The sequence below is a fragment of the Sebastes fasciatus genome, chromosome 14 (assembly GCF_043250625.1).
Source record: "Sebastes fasciatus isolate fSebFas1 chromosome 14, fSebFas1.pri, whole genome shotgun sequence".
Lineage (NCBI taxonomy): Eukaryota > Metazoa > Chordata > Actinopteri > Perciformes > Sebastidae > Sebastes > Sebastes fasciatus.
Window position 1 is genome coordinate 26,167,628 of NC_133808.1, and position 25,858 is coordinate 26,193,485.

At 38.1% G+C, this 25,858-nt stretch overlaps 2 protein-coding genes across 3 annotated transcripts; both read right to left on the minus strand.

Annotated features, from left to right (window-relative positions):
- Positions 1 to 984: 984 nt before the first annotated feature.
- LOC141781789 (integral membrane protein 2B-like) lies at positions 985 to 19,665 on the minus strand. Of its 2 annotated transcripts, none has more exons than XM_074657631.1 (7): positions 19,419 to 19,665; positions 6,081 to 6,212; positions 4,020 to 4,088; positions 2,804 to 2,953; positions 2,421 to 2,531; positions 2,011 to 2,161; positions 985 to 1,853 (listed from the first exon to the last, which is right to left on the minus strand). In XM_074657631.1, exons 1-7 carry the CDS (start codon positions 19,500 to 19,502, stop codon positions 1,765 to 1,767), a joined length of 786 nt encoding a protein of 261 aa, XP_074513732.1. In that variant the 5' UTR covers positions 19,503 to 19,665; the 3' UTR covers positions 985 to 1,764. The 2 variants fall into 2 exon arrangements, with proteins under 2 accessions (XP_074513732.1, XP_074513733.1); XM_074657632.1 differs by having other exon boundaries at positions 6,045 to 6,212; positions 19,419 to 19,658.
- Positions 19,666 to 22,405: 2,740 nt separating this feature from the next.
- Positions 22,406 to 25,003, minus strand: med4 (mediator complex subunit 4). The gene is made up of 7 exons (XM_074657633.1): positions 24,866 to 25,003; positions 24,631 to 24,697; positions 23,465 to 23,635; positions 23,284 to 23,341; positions 23,106 to 23,192; positions 22,896 to 23,027; positions 22,406 to 22,677 (listed from the first exon to the last, which is right to left on the minus strand). The coding sequence occupies exons 1-7, from the start codon at positions 24,937 to 24,939 to the stop codon at positions 22,505 to 22,507; spliced, it is 762 nt and encodes a 253-aa protein (XP_074513734.1). The 5' UTR covers positions 24,940 to 25,003; the 3' UTR covers positions 22,406 to 22,504.
- Positions 25,004 to 25,858: the final 855 nt, after the last annotated feature.

Genomic DNA, 25,858 nt, shown 5'->3' on the forward strand with positions numbered 1-25,858 from the left:
TAAAAACACTTCATTACAAGTCAAAATTTTAACCACAAAATGTATGTTATTATTAAAAGTGCAATGTTTTATATTTTATAAAATGATTTCGGGTGAAAGTCTTAAGCTGCAAAATCACCAGAAACTACAGCTGTCAGATAAATGTAGTGGAGTAGAAGTATAAAATTTAAACGCAAGTACAGTTTTTAAGTAGTGGTTCTACTTGAGTAAATATACTTAGTTCCTGTCCAGCACTGAATATTTGATGCGTTGTCTTGTCCAAATCTAATTTCTGTAAAGCTTTGTAGTTATTCAAAAAAATGTGATGAAATTAAAGTTTAGTTCAGTAAGATTTTTTTATTTTTAATTAAAGAGTTGATGATGTGACAGGCTGTAGTGTTGCAGCGGTAACTAACCTCTATAGTTATATGACCACTTTGAACAACCTTCTCTCTGATCCTTCAAGGTGACACACCACCGTTAACCACCTGGCTCATTTCCCATGATCCCCCCAGGCGAGGTCCCTCTGATTAGTGCTTTAATCAAGGACACATTTCCACTGTGATCAAATGACACGCAGGCTGAGAGCCCGCTGTGACAGCTGATCCAGGGTCAGTCCACCGAGGTGACGGCTGCAGACACAAAGTCACATGATGACACAGCAGAGTCACTAGGTACAAAGTCAGCTACAGTACACAGTAATATTCATGGTTTATATCTATGTTAGCAGCTTTGTGAGCTAAATGCTAATGGACAAATTAAAATGTTGACCTGATGGTGGCACTAGGTGAAAAATCAGAGGATCATCAAAGTTATTACAATTCATCCTGAGGGGAAAAATGTATGTCTGAACCACATTTCATGACAATCCATCCAATAGTTGTTGAGATAATTAAGGATTGATTAAAGTGGTCCACAAAGCCGTGAGGCTAGCGTCGCTAATAATTCAGAGGACACTGGCATCTTAATGAGGATTTAAATGAACGAAATCACACAACAGCACTGTTTGTTTTTTCTATTTTGTTTATTGTGTTGGTCTGTTCATATCTTTAAAGAGATTATATACACAAATTAGTACAACAAGAAAAGAGTTATCCAAAAAATTACACATTCAAAAAAAGACAGACAACCCTTGAGAAAAAGATTTTAACATAAGTGTGTGTTTAAACTCTTTGCTGTGAATTTTATTTTCTCATTTCTATTTAATACAAACTTATTTTTAAAGCTAAACAAGAGAAGCAAGTATCCACACTCTTATTTTAAGATAATTTTCCAGTTAAGAAAGAACAGGTGCAGTGTATTAATAGCTACAGCAGACAAAATACAAAAAACTAAAAAAAAGTCTCCCTGGACCGATCTGCTTCGACAACCAGGATGAGTGGTACAAAAGTTGCCCCTTCTCTTGAAATGTTATGTCTTGACTGAAAGAAAGGCAAACTACATTTACCCTTGTCTATTGAAATACATGTTCATGCTATAATTGCAGTGATTTTGATTAAAATAATTTACTATTTTATACTCGGTTGAATTTTAACTACTTATTTTATGAAAAGATTCCAAGAAGATCCCCGTACAGAAAAGTGGAAAAATACACAACTCTTCACCTTTATTTTTTTAAATCACAATCAATGAATATTTTTACCAAACAGCTTCACATTTCACTCCTCTCACTCACTCAAACTACCTGAAGTAAAGGACAGGAAAAAAAAGACAGGTGAGGATTAAAAACACAGATTTCACTGCACGCCAGTGACTTTAAGAGCAGGTGTGAGGCGACAAGGTCTCTTAAGGCTCACAGATCAGAGTTTCCACCACAAACTTGTTCTCAAAGTGACGAATCTTGTGGCAGTTCAGAGCCTCACGCTTCTGCATACCTGTAAAACGAACGGAGGGAGTTAGTGTGCTGCTTTCGGGGAATAAACACAGTAGTAGCTACATGTACTCACAGGCACAGATACATCTATTACCTTCAAATGTAAAATTGATTTTAATACACATAAATAAAAGGCCTGAATGACTTCCTGTGCTTACCCAGAATCCTGTCTCTGCGCTGCAGCTTGAAGGTGTCTTTGCCGCGGCAGAGGTTGTCGATGAAATAGCCGAGCTGGTCGACGTGCTCCAGGCGCTCAGTCACAATCATCTCCTCATGGATCAGGTAAGACTGAGGCAGGTAGGTGCCGGCCTGGGCAGAGGGAAGACAAAAAATACAAACAATTAATACATACTACACAAACATTATCACCACTAATACCTGCCAACCCTTAAATACGGAGTTTAAGCTATGATCTTAAGCTATGATTTTGTCAAAGAAAAAAATAATATTTCATTATTTAATATCTCTGCAGGAACCAGATATCATAATGATCAACAAAAACTTAATTAACTGTCGGGATTAAAAGGTGAAACTTCAGTCCGACAGGTAAAGAGAAGTTGTTGATTACCTTGACGTTGACGAGCAGCTCCAAGAAGTCTCTGGGAGGCATGACGATGGAGGTGTTGAGCGGGATGACGTAGCACTTGTTCAGACTCAGATCCAGGTAGGCGGTCAACCTCTGAGAGAGAAGACAAACATTTACAAACCAAGAAAACTAATATTTACAGAGCACTATTTTTTTTAATTTTTTTTCTCCAATAAAAATAAACCTTGTTTTTGTAGTCATTAGAATTTAACTGTAATCTTTCATACAGATCCTCTAATCTACTTTCAATATGATGCATGATCAATTAGTTAATCAGCAGAAATAACAAATGAGCTCTTAAACATTCAAGTCATTAGTGAGTCAAACAGGAAGCAGCAGAGGTTGAAAGGTTTGGGGTGTCTCACCCGCTGGAAGTCGTGGACGATGTCAGCCGGGTCACCTTCGCCGAACTCGGGCACAGGGACATTGATCAGCGCCACCTGCTCCCTCTCCAGCACCCGGATCCTCTCCTGCAGCAGCCGCAGGTGGAACTGCGGCGGCAGCGCCACCTCAATCTACAAACCAGTTCATCCCGTTATTGACCAGTCTCACAACCAGTCTCACAACCAGTCACACAGGCGGTTATTTGATGAATTATCGCCATTGTTTACTCGCTGGAGGGGCAGATTTCAGCTTTCAAAGACGTGCCTGAACTCAATTTATGGTCAGCATTTTTTCATCAGAAGTCATTAATGTAATGTACTTATATTTAGTAACTACCTCTATATAAAGTAGTTGTGATTGAAAGTGACACAGTCCACCATTCTACACTGGATTTAAATAGCCACAAGGGATTGACAAGAAACGCTGCAGCATATAATCCAGTGTTACAGTTCGTAATTTAATCTGATTGGCATCAGCCTCATTGTTTACTGTTCACTCTCTCCAGCCCTATCAGAGCAGAGAAAAACACTCTTGCTTTCAAAACAATCACAATCATCTTGGGCGGTCCCAAGCACAGGATGCAGCAACCACTTGCAAAATGGTAACATACATCCGGTGAGTCAGACTAGTCAGACATGCATCTACAAAATAAAACATCGGCCATTTAATTGATGTTGTTGTGAAATGTTAAATGTCCCAAGGTGATGTCTTCAGATGTTTTGTTTTGCCTGATCAGCAGTCCAAAACCCAAAGACATTAAATGTACTATAATGTAAGACAAGGAAACGCAGCAAATTCTCACAGTTGAGAAGCTGGAACCACCAAATGCTCTGCATTTTTCCTTGAAGATTGACTTCATTGATTATCAAAATAGCTGCTGATCTGTCAAAAACAACAGTGTGGTCATTTGTGTGTCAATACTGAATAAAAAGTACCAAAGCTCTGTGGGTATAAACAGATTTAAATGACTTTACTGTGAGTCCACTGCAGGCTGAAGTCAATTAGTCAGTAACTCAGGTCATCAATCAATCAGTGACTCAGTCTGTAATGATTAAATAAAAACACCTCATGTCACATGTACTGAACACAAACACCAACGTCTGATAAGCAGCAGGAAGAGAAAATAATAAAGTGACGTGCGATACTCCTGAAGCTGCTGCATGAGAATGGGAAGTGTTGTGTTGTACAGCTTCATACCTCATCTTCCTCCTGGATCATGTAGTCTTCCTCACGGTAGTTCACCCCACACACAAAGACCTCGTCGTCCTGCAGGGACAAGGGGAAGTCGAAAAAGACAGAAAACATGAGAAAGAAGGCAGAAAAAGACCCAGAAAGTTACGTCTCCAGTTTGAGCTTGTATCACTATTGAAGATATGAATGCACGTCAATGTGTTGAGTGAAGGTTGTAAACTGTAACACTGCCTGTTGTCCTACACAAGACATTTCTTATGCTGTTTAAAACCTGGTGAGACTTCTTTAAAAGTCACCAGAATGCAAGAAACAAAGTCTCTGGATCATGGTATGCATCAGTTTGCTGTGGGAATGTCTTTGTGTCACTGAGAGGAAGATAACTGAGTATTTATCCAACGTCTTTAATGTTGCCTTAACTCTCAACAAACTCTACTGGCATTAGAAACGTGTAGGAGGAAACACAAACAGACCAATCACAGTTCATGTGGTCTCCATGTTGTATCTGGTCTTTGTCCTCGAGACAACCTCACCCTCGTCTCTTCTCCCACTGTGTGAATGGCGTCCTTGAGTCTGTCTCTTGTGTGTTGCATGTCTCCTCTTTATGGTTGAGAAGAGGTGAGTTTCTTGATGTCGCCCTGGATCCATATTGTGTTCACATTATCTTTGTCTACCTAATATCATTGTTCTGTTTCTCTTCTTTAGGTTTCTTCCTTTTTCTATGTTAAAATTGTTTGTTTGGGGAGTTCTTCCTCATCTGAATAGAGGATGTTGTACGCTGCAGATTGTAAAGCTATTTGAGGCAAATTTTGGATTTGTGTATTTGTGCAATTTATTTTTTAACATTTTTTAACCCACTAATGGAAAGTTGTCTCTGCATTATTCATCCATCCAAATTTAGTTTTCTGGAGTATGAACATTACAGCCTCATGCGTCTGCTGGTGTGGCTGTAGACTTATAGTCGTGTTATGTGCCACAAGAGTTCAAATCACCTGGACATAATAAATCTAACTAAAGGAGGGAATACTGTAAAGTTATAAAGAAGAGTTGAAAGGGAAAACGAAGATTAATTTATTATAAAGACTCTCACCGCTGTGTTTTCTGTTTAGTTTCTGTTTTTGGCTGATTCCACAGTTATAAATCAGCATAAAGCAAGAAGAATAGATCTGTGTATCATTCCCACTGGTGTTTCTTTAAAACCTGCCCAGGTAGGTGGAGTTAGAACTTGACGTAAAAACAGCTCAAAGCAGTTTACCTGCTTCAACCTGTCGAGTTTGTCAGTTCACATTTTCTCCTGCAAGATGTGATTTACACGTCATATGCTTGTGATGTTGTTTTTGTGTTGGATCGTGGACTATAACTCTAATATTCACTTATCAGATTATTACTTTCATGTTTTATTTTATTATATTTATTGTATGCATGATTTGTTTGTGTGGTTGTTGTAAAGCCTGTGATGCTGTGTCTCCAGAGGACTTTTAAGTGGCTAAATCCTCCTGGGCTGCAAACGGCGATGAAGGACAACTGTTGCGTCGCCTCACATCGTCTTTCACAAGTTGCACTTGAACACAACGCAAAGATGACAGCTGACAGCTAGTCAGCATGTACGTTCTGCGCCTGCGTGAGATGAAATAACTCTGACCAGTTTCACAGCACTCTCACTCATCACTTAGCTTCATTCCTGATGTCGTTGTGAAAATATCCGTGTATTGGAATGATCAGATGAGATGAAGATGAAAAACGAGAAGAGCCTTCTGTGTGCGCTCTCTTGTCTTTACTTGGTGGCTTGCTTTCCTCACTTCCGTTTCTCTTCTCGTGCTCTTATTTGTTTAAGCTGAACAGCCAATCAGAGCGACTTCCCTCACAGGGACACCCTGCAAAGCTCGGCCCACAGAAGCTCACCAACGGCCGTCGGCTCGGTGTGTCAGGGCCTTTAGATAAGCAAGTAATAAAGCTGCAAGTTTGCCTTTTCTGCCTTTAGTCTAATCTGTCTCCTTTACTGATCCTTTGATATCTGATTATTGTTCAATTTACCTGTTCTTCCCACCCTTGTCGGGGCTGGTAGCTCACCTCCAGGACGTAGTAGCGGTACAGGTAGGCTCCTCCAACCACCACTCCAGACAGCATGAGGGCGAGACCCAGGCACATGCACCAGCACCAGGCCCGTGACTGGTGACGCAGCGGCAGGGCAGCTTCCGCATCCTGCAGGAGAGAAGAAGAAGAATACGGGTGACGTGACGAAGTTTCCACCATATTTATTCATTCATGGATCAGCGAGGATGTCCTTCAACCACATGATTTAAATATCATACCCTCCAAGGAAGAAAAAGATAACACCGTTTCGGACATCAACATGTGTCTGATTATTATCCTTATCACTTGTTGGTTATTTCCATTATATCTACAATTCATTATGAGTGTATTCTCTGTACACTCACCCTTTCACTCTTACACTGACTCATTCTTTTACCAGTAAAATTAATGATTTCAGATGTGCTCACGACATGTTTTAACATTGAACTGCAAATTGCATGCAACTGGCATACCACACCTCGGATTCACAGCACACATCTCCGATTTGTTACTCAATTCCACTCAATGAATAAGGTTTAATAAAATAATAATTCAGTCTAATTATCAGGTTTTGTACATTAAGTCCAAATTTCCAGAATAAGAGATTGTCACAACATAAAGCTTTTTATGTTTGAACGGATTGGGGAAAAACTAAAATATAGTATATCAAATGGGAACTTAAACAAACCGAAACAGAGCATCTCCAGTGGTGACTTCATGCTGTTTTAGTGGATGTAGCTAAAAAACAAAGTCCAACTAATAAAGCCAATAAAACATTAGTGCTACATGAACACCTCTTGGTTCCTTAGCTACTCTGGTGTGAACAGCTGTTCCGTTATTTCTTGCATAAGTTTAGGTGAAAAGAAGCATTGGAGGCATATTTAAGTATACATGCAATTAAGTATACATGTGATTAAGTATACATGCGATTAAGTATACATGTATGTGGAAAGACCATCCCCTCTCCCTCTTTTCTGCCTTAATTTTTCACATAAATCACATGTCCATATGCATGTGTGTGTGGATGTGTGCAAGTATAAATGTACAAATACATATGTAAGTTTAAGTGTAAACATAAATAATGTATGTTTAGAAGACTGCTAGCTAGTAAACATGGATGTAAACAATGCGAATACTTAAAATTAAAAAAGATGCAGTACTGATTGATAAGGATCATGGTAACATTTCAGATGGTAGTTTCAATTTAAAAAAAAAACATATCTGCCAATCTTTTACTGTTTTATCTCCGTCTGTGTCACGGAAAACATTGAAATGGCGTGTCACTGTGTTCAACGTGTGTGTGTGTGTGTGTGTGTGTGTGTGTGTGTGTGTGTGTGTGTGTGTGTGTGTGTGTGTGTGTGTGTGTGTGCGCATGTGTGCACCTAAACAAGCTCTTGTGAGAAACTTGAGACTTTGAGCTGAGTGGAAATGAGGATTGTGGGTAAATATTCAACAGTGCAAAAGAAACCGGGGCTTATCATCATCAGACAAACATCAGCCGGTGGACTCTGGCCAGGCGGATAAAGAACCAGCTTCTTTCAGAACAAGCCCTGACTCGCCTCCTGCTGCTAAATACAGAAAATCTTTCCCGGACTGGGAGAAACCTCGTCTGACGATAAACGGCCAGGAATCATTAATGTGAGCATTTTTGAAGCTCACATCTTTTTTAACTGATGTTGAGCCTGAAAACACAACCTGTGGTTTCACTTACAGAAACGCTGACAAAAGCATTTTACTGTTTATTCTCAAAACACAATTGTCCTGAATTTACTTCAGCAGTTTTAGTGAAAACCTCTGCTGTGTTTGTCTTATTTTTAAGTATGAATCTCTGTTGGACATTTTCTACCAGTTGTTGGGGTTAGTGGAGCATAATCAGCTACTTAAACGACTAATTGATCAACTCTACACGTTGCCACACCAGTGACTGAGTCAGAGTCTGCTGATTTCTGCCATTATGATCGTGCTACACTTCATAACACATGGAAACAAACACTTCCTCCTCTTGTTCCTGTGTAGGCAAAGGGGCAGCACAATGCGGGAACTGTCGCCAGAGTCAGAAAATAAACCGCAGGCATACTGAAAACATCTGCCCTCGTGGTACGATCAGTTTTGTTATGATTAAACATACTTCTGCAGTAACACTTTATGTTCTTCTTTAACTTGAAAGAACAGCTTTGCAAACAGTATACGATAAAATGCCATTTACTTGGACAAGGGAAATAATTAATGCAAAGTATTTGCAGATTTCAGTCATCGTGAACAGTTAATAAACAATAAAAATGTCAAATAAAGGGGCCAAAAAATAAAAAAATATGTAAGAAATGATGTCAAACCGAACAACCGAGTGTTTAATACTGTTCTGAATCGAAAACACCCTATATAATACACAGTAGATAATCACTTATTTACAGACTTCTTTCTGTCCTCTGTGGATATTCTGTTACAGTCATCACAAAACATATTTCCTAGCATCAACAGACAGTCCATCTGCAGTTTAACATTCATATGAGAATTTTCTGCAATACCATCTAACTGGGAGAATGCAGCTTTAACAACTTGATAAATCTGGGCCATGGGTCAGCATCTCCAAAACACTTCGGTACAGGAGAAGACAGCAGGGCGGCAACTCAAAAAAGTGACAATCAACCCTTTCAGACCTTCACCTGAATTTAAAGACAGCAAAAGATAAAACTCTCTGAATGTTTTGTATCATTTTCTTTCTTTCTGGCTGGCGATAAGTGAGGCGAGCGTTAAGAAAAGAGGAACCAAAGAACAGTTGTTTGAGGAGAGGAAGTGAGGGTGAAACCTTTAAAAGAGGAAAGTGCAGAGCAGCTATACGCGCATGGTGTTAGATTTAGTGTGTTTGACAGGCCGACTAGCTGACAGAGACACTAAAAGGGAACATTTCCTGAGGCTGTAAAGCTCGGGTCATCTCTGCTGAGTGGACGTTTGTTTGAATCACACACACTCCCTTTTGACTTCAAGGAAAAGAAAAAAGAGGAAGTGAAGGCAAAATAACACAGAAAGCAGAAGAGGATGTTTTTACTGAACATCTTGAGATGAGAACATTAGTAAGAATATTAAACAGTTTAGTTTAGAGAACTTCCGGCGCTGAAATGGGAACTGGCAGGTAGGTGGTGTGTATGTAACAGCAACATTTTATTTGTAGTTTAAGATAAGATGAGATAGAACTTTATTTATCGTGAGGGAAATTGTTGGGCTTATGCAGCAGTTGCTGTACAAAAGAGTGCAAATATAAACTAAAAGTGCACTCGGAGAGCGCAGACCTCCGCCAAGGCAGGTTTCATGTACGTCCCTAACCCTTACCCCGGGAATATGCACGTACATTAACGGTTTGCAAGAGTGGCATTTAACAACGAGACGCGCAACAGAACATTATATCGACCTTTAAAAATCCACTATCGGTCGACCTCTAAGTTGAAAACCTGGTCTCATAGTATTATAAATCACTGTGCAATGTTTTGCTATCTCCAAGATCTTCAAACTCATTGACCTGTTTCTCAAACTGGACTTCCTTTTTTGATGAAAATGAGCTTCCTCTGTTGGACTACTACTACTTCAAACTGTCTGTTTCACTTATAGACTGTAAATGTTATTACAGTTTGAACATTAAATTGTTTCCGAGGTTCGAATTTCAAAAAACAAACTGAGCCCTGGATTCTGATGATCGTCCCGTTTCAGGACAGTCTCCTAAAGCTTCATCAACAACAAGACCCAACAGGCCTTCAGACCAACATTTCATAACTTCAACACACACACCCTCATCAACATTCATGTGTCGACACAGTGAAGTATGTTAACGTCACACACAGCTGGAACAGTATGTACAGTCGGTAACACACTCGGGGAACAGAAGGATGGATTTTTGGGATTATTTGATCGGATTTGGCTGCGACTAAAGATTACTTCCATTACTGATAAAAAATAAAAATAGCTTCTCAAATGTTTTTCAAATGTCTTGTTTTGTCCCAACTGTCTCAAACATAGACATACTGAATATTTAATGATAAAAATCAACAAATCATCACATCTGAGAAGCTGAAACCAGAGGTTTTAACTGATTAAATACTTAAAATATTTATCTTTCTTTTGATCTACTCAAAGATTAAAACAATATCTTTTCAGCAAAATCATTTTCTTAGATAAATATTTTGACAATTCATAACTATCCGACTAATCAGCACATTTGAATACTGCAGATTAGGGCTGCCACTAACAAATCTCCCAATTATTTTCTTAATTAATGTGATTAAGGAGCCCAATGTCACTTATTCATATTGCCTATTTCATCCAACCAACTGTTCAAAACTCAATTGTCTCAGCTCTACTGCAGATAGTTGAGGTATATCAGCATATAACAGTAGAAATGACTAGGTATGCAGCCTTGTGTAGCTGTTTTATGTACAGGAACTGAGTGTACCGAGAAAATACAAGTTCAGCCTTTTTTTATCCAACAAACTGTCAGATATAAAAACTGTTTCACTTCCTCTTTTGTTCTCACTCTGTCTGTCCAACTCTGTTATGATGATTCTTTTTTTTTGGGTCTCATTTTGAAAGTGTTTTTTTGTGTGGCAGAAATCCCCAGTTTGGTGTGCTGTGGTGAGGATGGAGGCTGTTGGTTTAACTAGGCTGCATTCACATCACACACTCACGCTACAACAGGGATCAATGACCGTCTTTGTGGGTGTGTTTTTGCGATAAACCAACCAGAGACCACATTAATTCAGCCACAACAAACACACATTTTTTTTTTTGTTGCTTTAGAAGATTGAAATATTTATTCAATGTCAATATTTTAGTATTTCTTTGTCATTTTACATAATTTTTTTACTATTTTTCCAGCATTTTGAGTTCTGCTTTCACCCTCACCGTTATTGTCTTTTGTTGTCATATTGACAGCTGTATGTTTACTATGCTTGTCTTTGATTTTGCCTGAAAAAATAAGTTTATCCTCTCTTGTCTGGATTTTAATTTTTTTTTTTTTTGTGTAAACGTATGACTATTCTGCCTGATCCTAAACATGGTTCAGTCTTCCGTTAAATGTCTTAAGCGGATCACCCTGCACTGTCCTGGTCATCGTCTCACCTGATAACAGCTAGTGTTTCTATCTCTGTGGAGACAGGTGAGTATCAGTGTCCAGGACACAGGTTTAGTTTCACTGAAACTCCATCCTCTGCTCTGAGCTGCATACGGCCTCTGTGAAGGCGCCGAGGAACCCGACACACACCAAACACCGCGCTCAAAACTTAACCAGAAAAACCCTCTTTAGGTTAGAGAAAGGAAACATTACTTTTTTCACAATGTGGCAACCATCAAACTCTTCAGGCTCGTGTTCTTACACGTTCTCCTACAAACATACCATGAACGAGGGTGAAGCCAGACTGATACACCAAAGGAATTTCTTGGATTATCTTAATCAGATCTCTGCAACATTACACAAAAAAACAACAAACAAACCTGCCAGAGACCGGCATCATCAGCCTGGTAAAATGCAAATGACCAACATCCACGGTTATTTTAGTTCATGAAAACAATTAAACAGAAACTAAAACTAAAGTGAAACTAAAATCCAAAACCAACTGAAATATTTAATGTCTACTCGTCTTTCTTTGTCATTAACCCTGTTTCAACAACAAATTTAAAAAGACCAGTACAGTGAGCTATCACTAAAACTAAATTGCTTTTTTCAGTTTTATCGATTTAAGTGTAACTATGGACATAACTAGAGCTGCAGCTAATGTTATTTCAATTATTGTTTAATCGATTAACTGTTCTCCAGTCTCTAAAATGTCAGAAAATTGTAGAAAATATGATATAAAGTGATAAATGCCTTCTTTTGTCCAGCCAACGGTCTAAAACCCAAAGATATTTTACCAACCATCATATGTGACAAAATATGGCAGAAAATCCTAATGTTTAAAAAACTGGAACCAGCAAATGTTTGGCATTTTTTTGTTTGAAAAATGACAAACAATTAATCAATAATCAAAATTGTTGCTGATTAATTTTCTTTTGATGGACCTATTGGTTAATCAACTAAAATGTTGCAGCTTTAGACATAACATATACATCTCGGAGTTGCTGTAACTCTGGTTCTCTGCATTATATCAGGTCTGCACTGGGTGAAGGGTGTCTGGGTCTCTGAGCCCCTGGGTGGGAGGGGGTGGGGGAGGACGGTGGGTGGAGGTCGTATATCTGCCTGGTTGGTTAATCTTCCCTCTTCTTGAGTTTTAGTGGTCGGCGCCCCTGTAGGAGGCTGCTAAATCTCTCCGGCTGAGTCTCTATCTGACTGATTAAACCATAATCCTTTTCAAGCTGTCCGCATGCCTCAGACGACAATCAGAGGACACACAGGCGGAGAGCAGCAGCAAGTAGCCCGGGAGGAGATTTGGGCTGTAATCCATAATGTACATTACCGTTCAAAAGTTTGGAATCTCCTGTCACTAAAGCTCGATTACAGTCAGATGGCTGAGAGGACTACTCTGTATGTTTGAATGGTCTTTCATGTTTTTCAGTTGAAGAATGTCCTCTTTACAAATAGATGTTATTTTGTACGAAGGGTTTGTCTCAAAACACTGTACAATGGTTCAACCAGACTGACGACTGAACAAGCAGAAAGAGACAAAGATGCCTCTGAGCAACAGCTCAATAAGAATAGAGGAAATCACCAGTCATTGGTAAAAGAAACTGGAAGCGTAGCATCAAAATGTGTGCAGATTTAAATATGAACAGGTTTCCGTTTCCGTGGCAAGTGCACAATAATACAGCCAAGCTATTCTTCAAACTTCACAATAGAAATAGTAGGTTATTCTAGCACTATTGTAATACACGATTGACTGAGAAATCACAGTTTGAACCTCTTCTATCTAACCACTGAGTAGACTGCAGAGGGCCCAAAGAAAAACAGACTAACTCAATATTTAGAGCCCAATTGCACTGTTGTGGTTCAATAATGATCGACGGTCACTGACGCTTTTCTGGACTGGAAACAAATTAAAAATCCAATAATATTCTCCCATGTCATGCAACACTGTGGAGACGTCGACTAAATGGATGTCTGAATCATTTAATTCTTCTTTTTCAACTATTTCAAATGTAAATAATACATTTGGTGTCTGAATTATACTGTTTTCACATCTGTTAAAATAGACATTATTAAAGGAAAGAAGAACATCAATACAACAGCTGATTCCAAACTTTTGCACGGTAGTGTAGGTAGGCTACGGATGTATCTGAAGGTAGCAGCAAAACTGTCACTACCCTCAAATCACCGTTCCTTCTCAGGTCAGAGAGGAAAAAAACAAATGTGCACCTGCCATCTAAAAATAATGCAACTGATGCAGTTTGGTTGTATTTTTTGGGGTTTGTATTAAATGTACAAAAGTACAGCCAGCAAACTGAAGTGATGCTGTGTGATTTGCATACAGAAACTTTCAGGCAGTCGGAGATGGAAATAATTTCCATTTATTTCCATCTCTGAATGGATCACCTGCTAACTGCTGCCAGAAGAAAGCCGCAACCCGTCTGCACAAACAACAATATCAACTACGAGAGACAGACAGGGCTGCAACTAATGGTTATTATCATTCTCAATTAATAATATGTTCTATAAAATGTCTCTACTTCCAACCAGCAGTAATCTGGTGTCAGTTTTTCCACCAGTTGACAGAATTAAAAAAAAAGAAAGTATCATATGCACGCTCTTAACCCGCACATATAAAAATAATTCGCTCTAACACATTATCAGCACAGTAACACCGAGGTCAGCAGCAGCCAGCACGTCTTAATAAAGCTTCCTTCCTGCATTCACAGCAAACCGTCTATATCCGGCACCAGTATATTTCAGCCCCTATAAAACCACATTTATAGTTTCAGGCGTCTCAACAGACTCTCTCCGCAACCCGTCTGCACAAACGGGTTTGTGCAGACGTAAATACCATTTCACTGCTCCAACAATAATCCGTTTACTCAGTTGGCTTTATTTAAAAACTAAAATTTTGATAATCAGTTAGTTGTTATGTAAGAAATATCAAATATTTGTTAGCAAGCTTTTCTTTTTTCATATCATTAAAAGAAGAGCTTTAAAATTAAAGCTCTTGAGATAAAAAAATCACATAACTTGTGATGGCAAATTGATCAATTGAGAAAAAAACAGATTGATTCATTGGCAATAATGTAACTGTGACGCTTTCACTCAGCAGGTTTATCTCATTTGAATTAGAGGAACTGCTGCAGTCGGCCAATCAGGCTCCAGTATTCTGAGAGCACGTCTTAATAAAATAAAATAAAAACAACAGGTTGTGGTATTGTTTGAAATATTTTGATATTGGCGCCAATACATCATTCAAGCGTCGTTATCAATAAAAAATTAAGGATTATTAACGTGTAACAAAATTAAGATTCTCAAATGCATTAATGTTTACAGTTGTTTTACACAAATAGCTGTACAAGAATTGATGAAGAATTAACAATACATTGTCACAGTTAACTTTTGTATATGGTGTATAATAGGGCTGCAACTCCAAGGTGATGTCTTTGAATGTCTTGTAGCAAATATTCATAATTAAAATGCTATAACTGAGGATTTCTTTTGCTTGGAAATTTACTAATTTTGATTAATCGATTATCAAAATAGTTGACTTTTTATTCTTGTATCATGTTGTATATAGTATAGTAGATGCTCATAATGTAGCATTCTAGTTTTAGTTCACTTCTCTTATCTATACATGTGCACCTGTTTTGTACTTCCTCTTTGCTGCTGTGACTCTCTGATTAAAGGGATAGTTTGGGTGCTTCGAAGTGGGGTTGTATGAGGTACTTATCCTTAGACAGTGTATTACCTACAGTAGATGACGGTCGGCACGCCCCCAGTTTGAGGAAGCAGACAGGAGTTACCACACGGAAGCAAAGCAATGTACTGCTGTGGACGAGGCCAGCAGCGAAGTGTATTTTAGACACCTCAAAGAAAGGCCCACTTAAAAAAATCAATATCAGTTTAAGTGTACGATATATTTAGAATATTTTAACCGCTTCACCTTGCTGTCAGACAGCCCATTCCGAGGGGGGAACTGAATCCTTCGTATCCATGTATGCTCTCGCCAAAACTACCAGACTCCATTGAAAAAAAATTTAATTTTATCTCGCAGAACAGAGGAGTTGCTGGTCTACCGCTGCCTCGATTGGTTAGTTTGTGCTATTGTGTGACCTTGGCGAGTCCGAACTAACCAAAGTCACACAACAACACAAACAAACTCGTGACATCCCTATTTCACGCCCAGCCACAGCTTGTGCAAACTGACCTTTAATGAGCGCTTCTCACACCTGCCTGTCATGCACTAACACAACCTGAACGTTAACCTGGATTCACACGCTGCTGATGCTGCTGCTGACTCATAATGCCTCGGCTCAGCCGCTGATGTGATCTTTACTACACCGAGTTGACAGCAGACTGTGACGTGTTAATGTGCTGGAAGATGAGCTCAGGTATTCCTCCTTCAACTGAGCTGTCTGGAGGTCACTTTCAGTGTTTTACTATGGGAGTTCTGCAGAGAAAACACGGCCTGGTGACTTCAGTTAGCACAAACAAAAATATGAATAAATTTACTAGTCTAATAAAGAAAATGAATTAATGGCAAATGCCACAATCAATAATTTATTAATCTTATCCATTAAAATGTCCACACATTTCCTGCTTACAGCTTCTCAAATGTGAATATTTGCTGCTTTTTTTCTTCATTCTGTATCACTGTAATTAAAATTTGAAGACACTTTGGGCTCTGCTTACCTTGATAAGAATTTATTTATCAATATTTCTAACATCAACACTAAATAATTGATCAAAAAAATGAATCAATAATGGCAAAATAAAGCTGCACACTTTACAAAAAGACAAACTTAAGATTTTGGGACGTTTTAATGCTTTCAGGTGTAGAACAAAAGCTGACTAGTTGTGCCTGTTTCTAATTGAGCAGAGCTCATTAATGACTGGATCTATAAACGTGCAGAATCAGCACACTGACAAAGAGACATCGGGAGATTAATTGTTAATTTGCACAAAGTCAAACTGTATTTGGTTAAGCAGATAAGATGCTGATTAACTCTAATGATGCTCCGGATTAATTAAGAGTGGACCCAAACAGACCTGAAGTTATAAATGTTCTCCACTATATTTATTTGATAACTTAAGTTGCTTTACATATCCAGATTAATACTACCAAATGCTACCAGGCCTATGCATATTTCTGAAATGAGCCATTCTGCGTAATGAGTACTTTTACTTTACTAAATATATTTTTATGCTAATACTTTTGTACCTTTACCGAGAATTTAAATGCAGGACTTTTACTTGTAAAACACAGTATTTAAATACTGTGGTATGGCTACTTTTACTCGAGTAAAGGATCAGAGTTTTTCTTCCAGTACTACCCAAGTTTTTTTTCTTATGAATGAAGCAAACTGGAACTTTATGTTCAACAGGAAGAAACCCGCATCCCTGTTTGAACACACCCAGCATGGCTTACTCAGGGAAAAGCTAAACTAAGCATGCTTAGCCTAAATGTTTAGCTTGGTCTATTTTTTGTTGCTATAAATGTCTCGGCTACAGGCTTTAGCTGATTGGTTCAACTCTGTTTAACAGCCTGCAGAGGAATACAAACAACACAGTCTCAGACTGATGAAGTTCATTAACATGGAGTTGAGATGCATTGTGCAAATAATATTTTTCACTGCGTTAAAAGACCAGGAAACAAGTAGTATAATATATGTATTACAGAACAGTTGTGCTTGTTTCTCTCCTCACTGGTCACTGCTCTGTAAATTGAAACCAAGTCTGGGGATTTCTTTTAAATAATAAAAGCAAGGAGAACATAAACAGAAAGAGAAACAGAAGCATAACAGAAATAGAGAGGTTGAGGGGGAATGCCAAACTAAACAGAAACTAAAAATTATTTGAGGTTAGGCAAAAAACACTTAGTTAAGGCTCGGGAAAGACTGGAGTCATGAATAAACAACAACTAGTTCTGAAACTGTTTGACATTTAATCGCTTAGTCAACAAACATTAACAAATTAATGACTGCAAGTATATAACAATGACAGATGCATCGGGGTGAAGAATATCTTCCAAACCTCTGTGCTTTTTGATACTTTTACAGACTTTTTTAAGACATATAGAAGTGTCAATCATCGGTGTATGCGAGAGTCAGGATCACCCCCGTCACTGTTTCTGTACTCCTCTCAGAAGATATACAGTTTATCTTACACTGCAGAAGGAGCCACTCCACCCAAGTGCAGAAAAATCCCCCCAAACAGCATGAATACGACGTACAGTATCTGCTGCATTCGCACCCACATTTAATGCCCAAGATGGAAAACATTAAGCTCCAATTATCAAGATCAGTCAGACTGAAACCAACCCAGACTACAGTTGCACACGTCTGCAGCCACAATAACCACACAGGGAGACAGTAGAGATTGCATCACAACAGCTTCTCTAAAGCATTTATTTCTCATCAGATACACAGCCACTGTACATAACATGTCTACAGCTCTTTAGAGTCTTATTCACTCTGCAGAGAAATTATCTTTCACCCGCAAACAGAGCTGAAACTTCCGGTGAAAAGCCTGAAACAGCTTCTTTCACCATAGGGTGGAGACTGAAGGAGCAGCAGGGGTAGTTTTAACTCGACTTTATACCCAAAGGGAGACAACACGCCTCAGCAGTCAGCGGTTTATAAACCTCCAGACAGCTTTACGCAGCTGAATTATTCATCCAATTAGAATTAAAGTGTGCTCACTCACAGCTCCTTTACTAGTTCACAACCATCACACTAAATGTTGAGATTCGCTGCAGCTGTTTCGCTTGTTTTAACTCACATTTTTTTCAGCCAATTACAGCCTAAAATGATTGTTTGTGTCTTCTCGTAACTTTTTGCTGATGTTTTCCTGTTTCTCCAAGCAATTCAATCCCAGAAAACCAACTTCATAACTTCTCCAGGACTCCTACACAAAAGGTAACTTGTGACAGGAAGCTTCCTCTTAGTCTTTAACACACACACACACACACACAGGCTGAACAACTCAGAAGCTCAAACGCTTTAATGTCTGATTTAAAGACCAAACTCTTCCTTTCCAATACCTTTAGCATGTTATTTGCAGAAGATAAGAAAAAGTTCATTGTTGTGAAATATTCATGGACTTTGCATGAAAGTTATTTCATCGCCTTATCTACTTTCGGTTTTGTAGGAGTGACGCACTTTTCATAAGAAACAAGATAAAGAAAATGGTTTTCTTTATGATGAAGATCGCAGAAGATGAGATAAAACAACTACATGAGAGCAAATTAAATAAAAAACAGAGAAAACTGACTTGATAAAGTCTTAGACCCTCTTTAAAAGGTAATTAACAGCTAAAAAGTCAATTAATAGGCTAAATTAATAGGATTCAATGTTGATATTTAAGCAATAATACAAAATACTTTCTGATTTCAGCTTCAGGAAGTTACCTAATTTATTTAAATAGGATTTAAATTATGAAATTTAAACAATAATACAAAGTACTTTCTGATTTCAGCTTCAGGAAGTTACTTCACTTATTTTTTTTAACACATGTTGAGTTCCTTGAGTTTCCTAACTATAAAACAATATAAACAAATCACTAAAAACAACACAACCTTTACCTTCCTATGATGCCTTTTTAAACTGTTTGAATCACAAACTAACAATATTTTCTCGTATTACCACACAAAACTAAAAAAACAATGCTGCAAATATTTTCCCCAAAACAAAAACAAATTAGAAAATAAAGAGTAAAACATTTAGATATTTAAAACAGCAGTAGACAAGTCAGACAACCAAAAACAAAACACTATATATTACTTACTATCAAAGAATACAAACTGACTCAAGAGGAAGAAGCCAACCACTACCGTCTATTATGTAACGTTAGTTACCATAACACACTTTAAAATACCTCTATAGCAATAGTGTAGTTGTTTAAAGTGTTTACAGAAAGTGAAAATATATAAAGTTTAGCTAAACAACACTTATTGTGTTGTTGTCTGTAAATATTAGGCTATCAAAGAATACAAACTGACTCAAGAGGAAGAACTACCGTCTATTATGTAACGTTAGTTACCATAACACACTTTAAAAATTCTCCATAGCAATAGTGTAGTTGTTTAAAGTGTTTAAGTTAACAGCGAAAATATATAGAGTAAGTTTAGTTAAACAACACTTATTGTGTGTTTATGTAAACTGCATATAACTCAACGTTAGCTCAGTTAGCTCGCAGTTAGCCGTTAGCCATTTTCTACTCACTTTGTCCTCCTCTGGAATCAGATTCTCTGCGTCCTTTTTCACATCTTTCTGAGCCAAAGCGGAGCTAAAAGACACTTTGACCATCCTGAAAGAGACGCTGACAAACTCCGACAAGAAAAAAAATCGACGGAAAAGTTTGTAAAATACAAAAACAAAACAAAAACAGAGAGAATTTGCTCCGAAGTAAAAAAGTCGTCGCACTTCTTCAGTCTCCGGCCAAAGTCTGATCTGTTGTGATGACGCGGAGGCAAGCTAAGCAGAGAGCCTACAACACAACTTCCGGTTCGGTTTCAACATAAAAGCATAATGACGAAACCTGGCAACGTAAACATATTTTCACCTTTTCTGTAAGTTAAACAGTTTAAACAACTACGCTATTGCTATAGAGACACTTTAAAGTGTGTTATGGTAACTAACGTTACATAATAGTCGGTAGTGTTTGGCTTCTTCCTCTTGAGTCAGTTTGTATTTTCTGATAGCCTATAATACATATAATGTTTTGTTTTTTGTTGTCTGACTTGTCTACTGCTGTTTTTTTTTCTATTTTGGGCAAAATATTTGCAGGATAGTTTTTTTTAGTTTTGTGGTAATACGAAAAAATATTGTTAGTGATATTGTTAGTTTTAGTGATTTTTCATGTTGTTTTACAGCTAGAAAACTCAAGGAACTCAACATGTGTTAAAGAAAAATAAGTGAAGTAACTTCCTGAAGCTGAAATCAGAAAGTATTTTGTATTAACCTGCATAATATATATTTTTAAACATGATCAGTTCCTGAGTCTACCTCTATGTTGATGCTAGATGTTGATCTGTGTATTTAAAATCACGTGTGTTTGCTGCTCTCTAGTGGTGACAGCAAGGAACTGCGAAAATAGTAAAAGTGGCGTTTATGTAGACATCATAGCATACTCACACTTCCGGTAATTCAATTCAAAATAAAACTTTCAACATACACAGAAGTGTAGTTAATCGTATATTTAGATGCAGAATAGGCTTTTTTTGTGTTTTATATATTTTTTTTCCTAGGGCTTTTCATCAACATGTAAACCTTGTGTCTTACTCTGAATTTCGCTCAACTCATAAAAGAACATTTCATCCTTCACTTTATCACAAATATTTTATTTTCCATTGGACAGGAAGGGTATGAAACAATTGTAATCTGTAAAGTAACTAAAGCTGTTAGACAAATGTAGTTGGATGGTAGAAGTATAATGTTGCATAAAGAGGAGAAACTCAAGTCAAGTACAAGTACCTCAAATATATTCATGTACATGTACTTGATTACATTCCACCACTGCTCTGAGGTATTTGACTTTGGAGTGAGTGAGGTCAGGCAGGTTACTTTAAAGAAATATATCACATAGTGAAACTTTTCTCCAGGGTAACAATTGAGACAGCCTGGCCCGCTGTTTGGGTCATTTTAAGCATATTTGATAATGAGTCTAGAAAAGATCTATGTGGTGAAATAATCTCTGAAAGAACAAAAAACTGTCCCCAGAAACTTTTTCTTTCTGATATTAAATATTCTAAGATCCACCACCTTATTTAAAAAAATACTCCAGATGTAAATACTTTGACCTGCAGCACTAATTCAAAGAGTGTGAAACTGACACAAGGTGTTATATGACAAAACAATAAACTGCTTTTCTCACAATGTTATTGACTTGCTGCTGTACAAATATAAAATAATCCATATCTGCATTTATTGTTTATTTACCATTTTACGTTTATTTATTGCTCATTAACCTTTTCTGTTCGACGGCATTCAGGGCTTTCTAAAGAAACAAACAAGCAACACAACCTGATAACAACAGACTAACACAAACAGTTTCTATTCAAAAAGTATTTATTTACAAGGCTGAGTATGTACACACTTATTTACATAGATTTGTCCATATTGTTATTTATGAACATTACTTGTCGAACATACATGCTACAACTGATAAAAATTAGTCACACACTTGTAGTTTCAAACACGGGTCACCAGAGAGCAAGAGAAGTCAAACTTTGGGTTTTATCTTTAAACCCCAGTCTGCGTTTTTATTAGAAGGATATTAGAATAATTATATCTTCACGTATTAGATAGTGGTATTGATCTTCTCATCTATCTCTCAGCAACAAAGTCAATATACGTATTTCCCAAAATGTCAAACTATTCCTTGTAATGAAATTGCTGGATGCCAAGAAGTGGCTAAAAAACTGACACATTCCTTCACTCTGTCGTCCATATGATGTCAGTAGAAAAGCTTTGGCTCTGTTTCCTCTGGAGGAACAGCTCTTTCTCTGACTGTTTAAAGCCACACAGACTGCAGATTAAATCCTCCAAATATGACTCAGAATATCTTTGTGGAAACAGGCAGAAAGATTGACTCATTTAATTATGATAATAATGTCTTCAAACCTTTAACTGCTGGGCCACGCTGGACCTTCAGCCCACCAAGGCTACACAGAGTCTGTTTTAACACAGAGTAATGAAACGACAATCCTCAGTCACAGAAAATGACCGATGAGACTGAAGCTGTGAACAGTCCTGGGAAGACGGGTTAAAACATAACTGTAGACTTATGTGGAAGAATCAAAAAGGAAAACTAAATGCTACTCTGACAAACAGATTCATTCTACAAAATGTAGCTAAATGATGGCACTTATTTAATAAAAGATAGCGGGGAATTGTTTAATGAGAGTGGAGCCCCTATATTCAGCTTTAAATCTCTGTCCACTGTGGGAGTGAGCTCCTCTATTACTCCAGAGATGTACTGAATGCCCACAACGTTTCACCTTAACACACTCATGTGGACTAGGATTGGAAGTAAATGGAACATGTCATGGAAAAGTAACAGAATGGTCCTTTAAATTAAAAAGTAATTTTTGTCCCTCTGTGTGCTCCCCATGTATGATTCCTGCACTCAGCGGACCAAAGGTGTAGATATCTGATCAGGTGTTGCTCAGTGGTGACCTCTCAAACAAACACACACACACACACACACACACACTCACACTCACACTCACACTCACACTCACACTCACACTCACACTCACACTCACACTCACACTCACACTCACACTCACACTCTGAGTCTCTGTCTTTCAGTCGGAGTCGCTGCTGCTGCTGGAGGAATCGGTCGACATGGCCTCCACGTCGTCCTCGTTCTCCTTGTTGTGACCCGGAGGCTCCAGGCCGAAGTCGTTGCCGTGGTGAGGAGGCAGCATCCCCACCGAGACATCGGAGGACTGCCACGGGTAGTGAGGTGTCAAGACGTCTGAGAGAACAAGAGGAGAGAAGTAGGTTATTCTGTGGATTCACAAATCTCCTCTCAGCTGAGTCTGAGCGGTCCTCGAGATCCAGCAGGAAAAACTACAAACTTGTAGTTCAACTTTTATGTTGGACACCTTGTTTACCTCGTTACGGTCAACTGTTCAGTGTTTTGTTTGGACATTCGTGGAGGCATAACGACTCTAAACATTTGGACAGACTTACCTGGCAACCTCCCAGCAGCCAGAGCGTCACCTGGCAGATGTCCGTTCACGCCATTGGTCGGCAGGTTGGCCATGTGACCCAGCATCCCACTGCGCATCTCCAGGTCAGTCGGGTAGGGTCTGCGCGGATCACCTGAGACCAACATGTGTGTTAACAGTGACGTAAAACATGAGAAGAGGAGCGGGAGGAGCAGGACTCTGCGGTTCCTACCTGGTACCCAGTTGAGCGGCGCACACACGGCGTTACTGGCACTGATTCTGTGAGCATACTTGATGATTTCCTCTGAAGAGATGCTTCCTGCAAACAAGTCAACAAGCCATCAGACACAGAACCAGAGTCAACAACCTCAGCAGTCATCAGAAAGAGTAGGACTGGTGTGTTAGCTCACCTTTCCTGGCTTTGTCGATGGATTTGAGTTTCTCTTTCGCCTGGTAAACAGCAGTGGCCTTAAAAAAAAGAAAGAGGACTCGATTTAGATCAACAGAAGAGCCTGTAATTATCTGTGAGAAATGTACTGTGGTTTTAGTGTTTGTCAAGTAATTATTAAAAAGTAGACTAACACCACCCACCAGGATGTGTTCAGCCTCCTTCAGCTGTTTCTGGAGCTGCTGGATGTCGCTGTCTCTCTTCTCTACCTCCTTCTCCAGCAGCTGCATCTCCTGGTGCACCTTCCCCTGCTGCTGAGCCACCTCCATCAGCTCCTGGAACTCCCTGTCCCTCTGCACCAGCAGCTCCAGGATCTGAGGACCACACAACACACAAACACTTTTTATACATACTGAGGTTTTATTTGAATACAATATCCCAGTCTCACTGTGGCTTTGTTATGTATTTTATTAGTTTAACTTTTATGTGTGTAAAGAATTACCTTTAATATGATACATTACATATTACTGTGCTGGCTGGGTCTGGACAGTCATTGTCAGTGGTGGAAACGTACATTTACTCAAGTACTGTACTTAACTACAAATTTGAGGTAATTGTACTTTACTTGAGTACATTCTTTTCATGTCACTTTCTACTTCTATTCCACTACATTCCAGAGGGATCTATTGTATTTTTTACTTCACATTTGCCTGACAGCTTTAGTTACTGTACAGAATAAGATTTTGACATACAAAACACATGATGAGTTTAAAAAAAAATATGTTTTGTTATAAATTAAACTATCCAACAGTTTATATGGAGTACAGCTGAAATTATTAGTTGATTAATCAATAAAATTATGTTATTTTCATTAGTAAATGAATCGGCAACTATTTTGATGGTTTAATTTCACGGTTCCAGCTTTACAAATGTGAAGATTTCCCTTTTAATAATTGTAATGTATTAGTAATAAATAATCATATTAATCCATAATGAAAATAATCATTAGTTAATAGTTCAAAATGAGCTCCATCTCAACCTACTACAAAAGTAAAATTCTGCTTTTACATGAATGCATGAGTAATAATAATCTAATGAAATACTATATAATAGTATAACAATGAGTCACAGGGGACATTTTCTACTTTACATACTTTAAGTACATTTCCCTGATTATACTTTCACTAAAATAATATTCTCAATGCAGGACTTGTACTTGTAACAGAGTAGTTTCACAGTGTGCTATTGGTGGTATTATTAATACTTTTACTTCAGGAGATGAATACTTCCTCCACCACTGTAATGAATGAAACCAGCAATACTTCCATGCACCAGTTGGTTTATTCATCTCTCTGTGTGTTGTGTTTACCTGGCTGTCTTCTCCTGGCTGGGGAAGCTTCTGACTCCTGGACAGAGCCAACATCTCGATCAGCTCCCTGAAGGAGCAACACACAGAGGAGATTCAAACAGCAGCTCATGTTAATGTTAGCTCTAGTTCACAGGCTCTAGTCGGCTGAATAAACCCTCCACACATGAAACAACAACACCGTAATGAACCTTATGAAAGCCACACTCGGTACCGACTGAGAGACGTTTCACTTTACCGGGATAAGACCTCCAAATCGTCCAACACAGACAGCAGCCGCTCTTTCGTTGATTTCTCTACAACCGTCGCCATGGTTGGCTCACGTCGCTACTGCGCAAGACAGGAAGTGACGTCTGTCAAATCTTCTTCTTCTTCTTCTTTTTTTGAGGTTTATTGGCGGTTGGCAATAAACAACGATTTGGAGCATTACCGCCACCAGCTGGACTGGAGTGTGGATCAGACTGGCTAGTATTTACAATATTCAAAAAACAATAAATAAATACATTAAAAAAAAAAAAAAAAATAAATAAAAAAATAAAAAAAATAATAATAATAATATTCTATAACACTCATTAAGTGAGTTCTCTTGTAGAATATCTTTTAAATATACTGTTACGAATATGTGCAATAACATGCAAATCACTCTGTGCAATAATTATATGATGCTGTGCAATAATTATATAATTATCTGACGGACACTTTGTGCAATAATCTGGCAAAACTGTAATCTGGCAAAACTGTCATCTCATCAATATACATATTGTATTTTTATATTTTATATTGTATTATATATTTTTTTATATCTATATTGCACTATCTCTTTTTTTATTATGTTATCTTTTTTAGCACCTATGGGATTGTAACAATCTAATTTCGTTGTACTACACAATGACAATAAAGGGCTTGAATCCTGAATCTTGAAATCAAAGTGTACTTTAATTTCTTTAATCTGTAATCTCCTTGAATCAAATGCCTTCTTTCTGGCTCATATCTCTCACAATGCAATATGACATGTTCCACCGTTTCCTCTTGTCCACAATAATTACATTTGCTGTGCTGTTTAGTCCAGTGTGTCCAAATCTAAGTCTTGATATGATTGTCTCATCTCTCCTGTTCCTTCCTACTACACCTCATTTCTCCCACTTTCCTTTGAACTCTGTAAAACCATCTTCCTTTCCTCTCTTCCTCCCATTGCTTCTGCCACCTTTCCCTCAGTCTCTGTTTAATAATG

Excerpts from the sequence above, each read along its gene's own strand:
- LOC141781789 (XM_074657632.1), bottom strand. The coding sequence starts at position 19,502 with ATGGTCAAAGTGTCTTTTAGCTCCGCTTTGGCTCAGAAAGATGTGAAA. Across the intron at positions 2,954-4,019 it reads TGATCCAGGAGGAAGATGAG|ATTGAGGTGGCGCTGCCGCC; the intron begins GTATGAAGCTGT and ends ACTGGTTTGTAG. Across the intron at positions 1,854-2,010 it reads GCGCAGAGACAGGATTCTGG|GTATGCAGAAGCGTGAGGCT; the intron begins GTAAGCACAGGA and ends TTCGTTTTACAG.
- med4 (XM_074657633.1), bottom strand. The coding sequence starts at position 24,939 with ATGGCGACGGTTGTAGAGAAATCAACGAAAGAGCGGCTGCTGTCTGTG. Across the intron at positions 23,342-23,464 it reads AGGAGGCTGAACACATCCTG|GCCACTGCTGTTTACCAGGC; the intron begins GTGGGTGGTGTT and ends CTTTTTTTTAAG. Across the intron at positions 23,028-23,105 it reads GCCGCTCAACTGGGTACCAG|GTGATCCGCGCAGACCCTAC; the intron begins GTAGGAACCGCA and ends TGTTGGTCTCAG.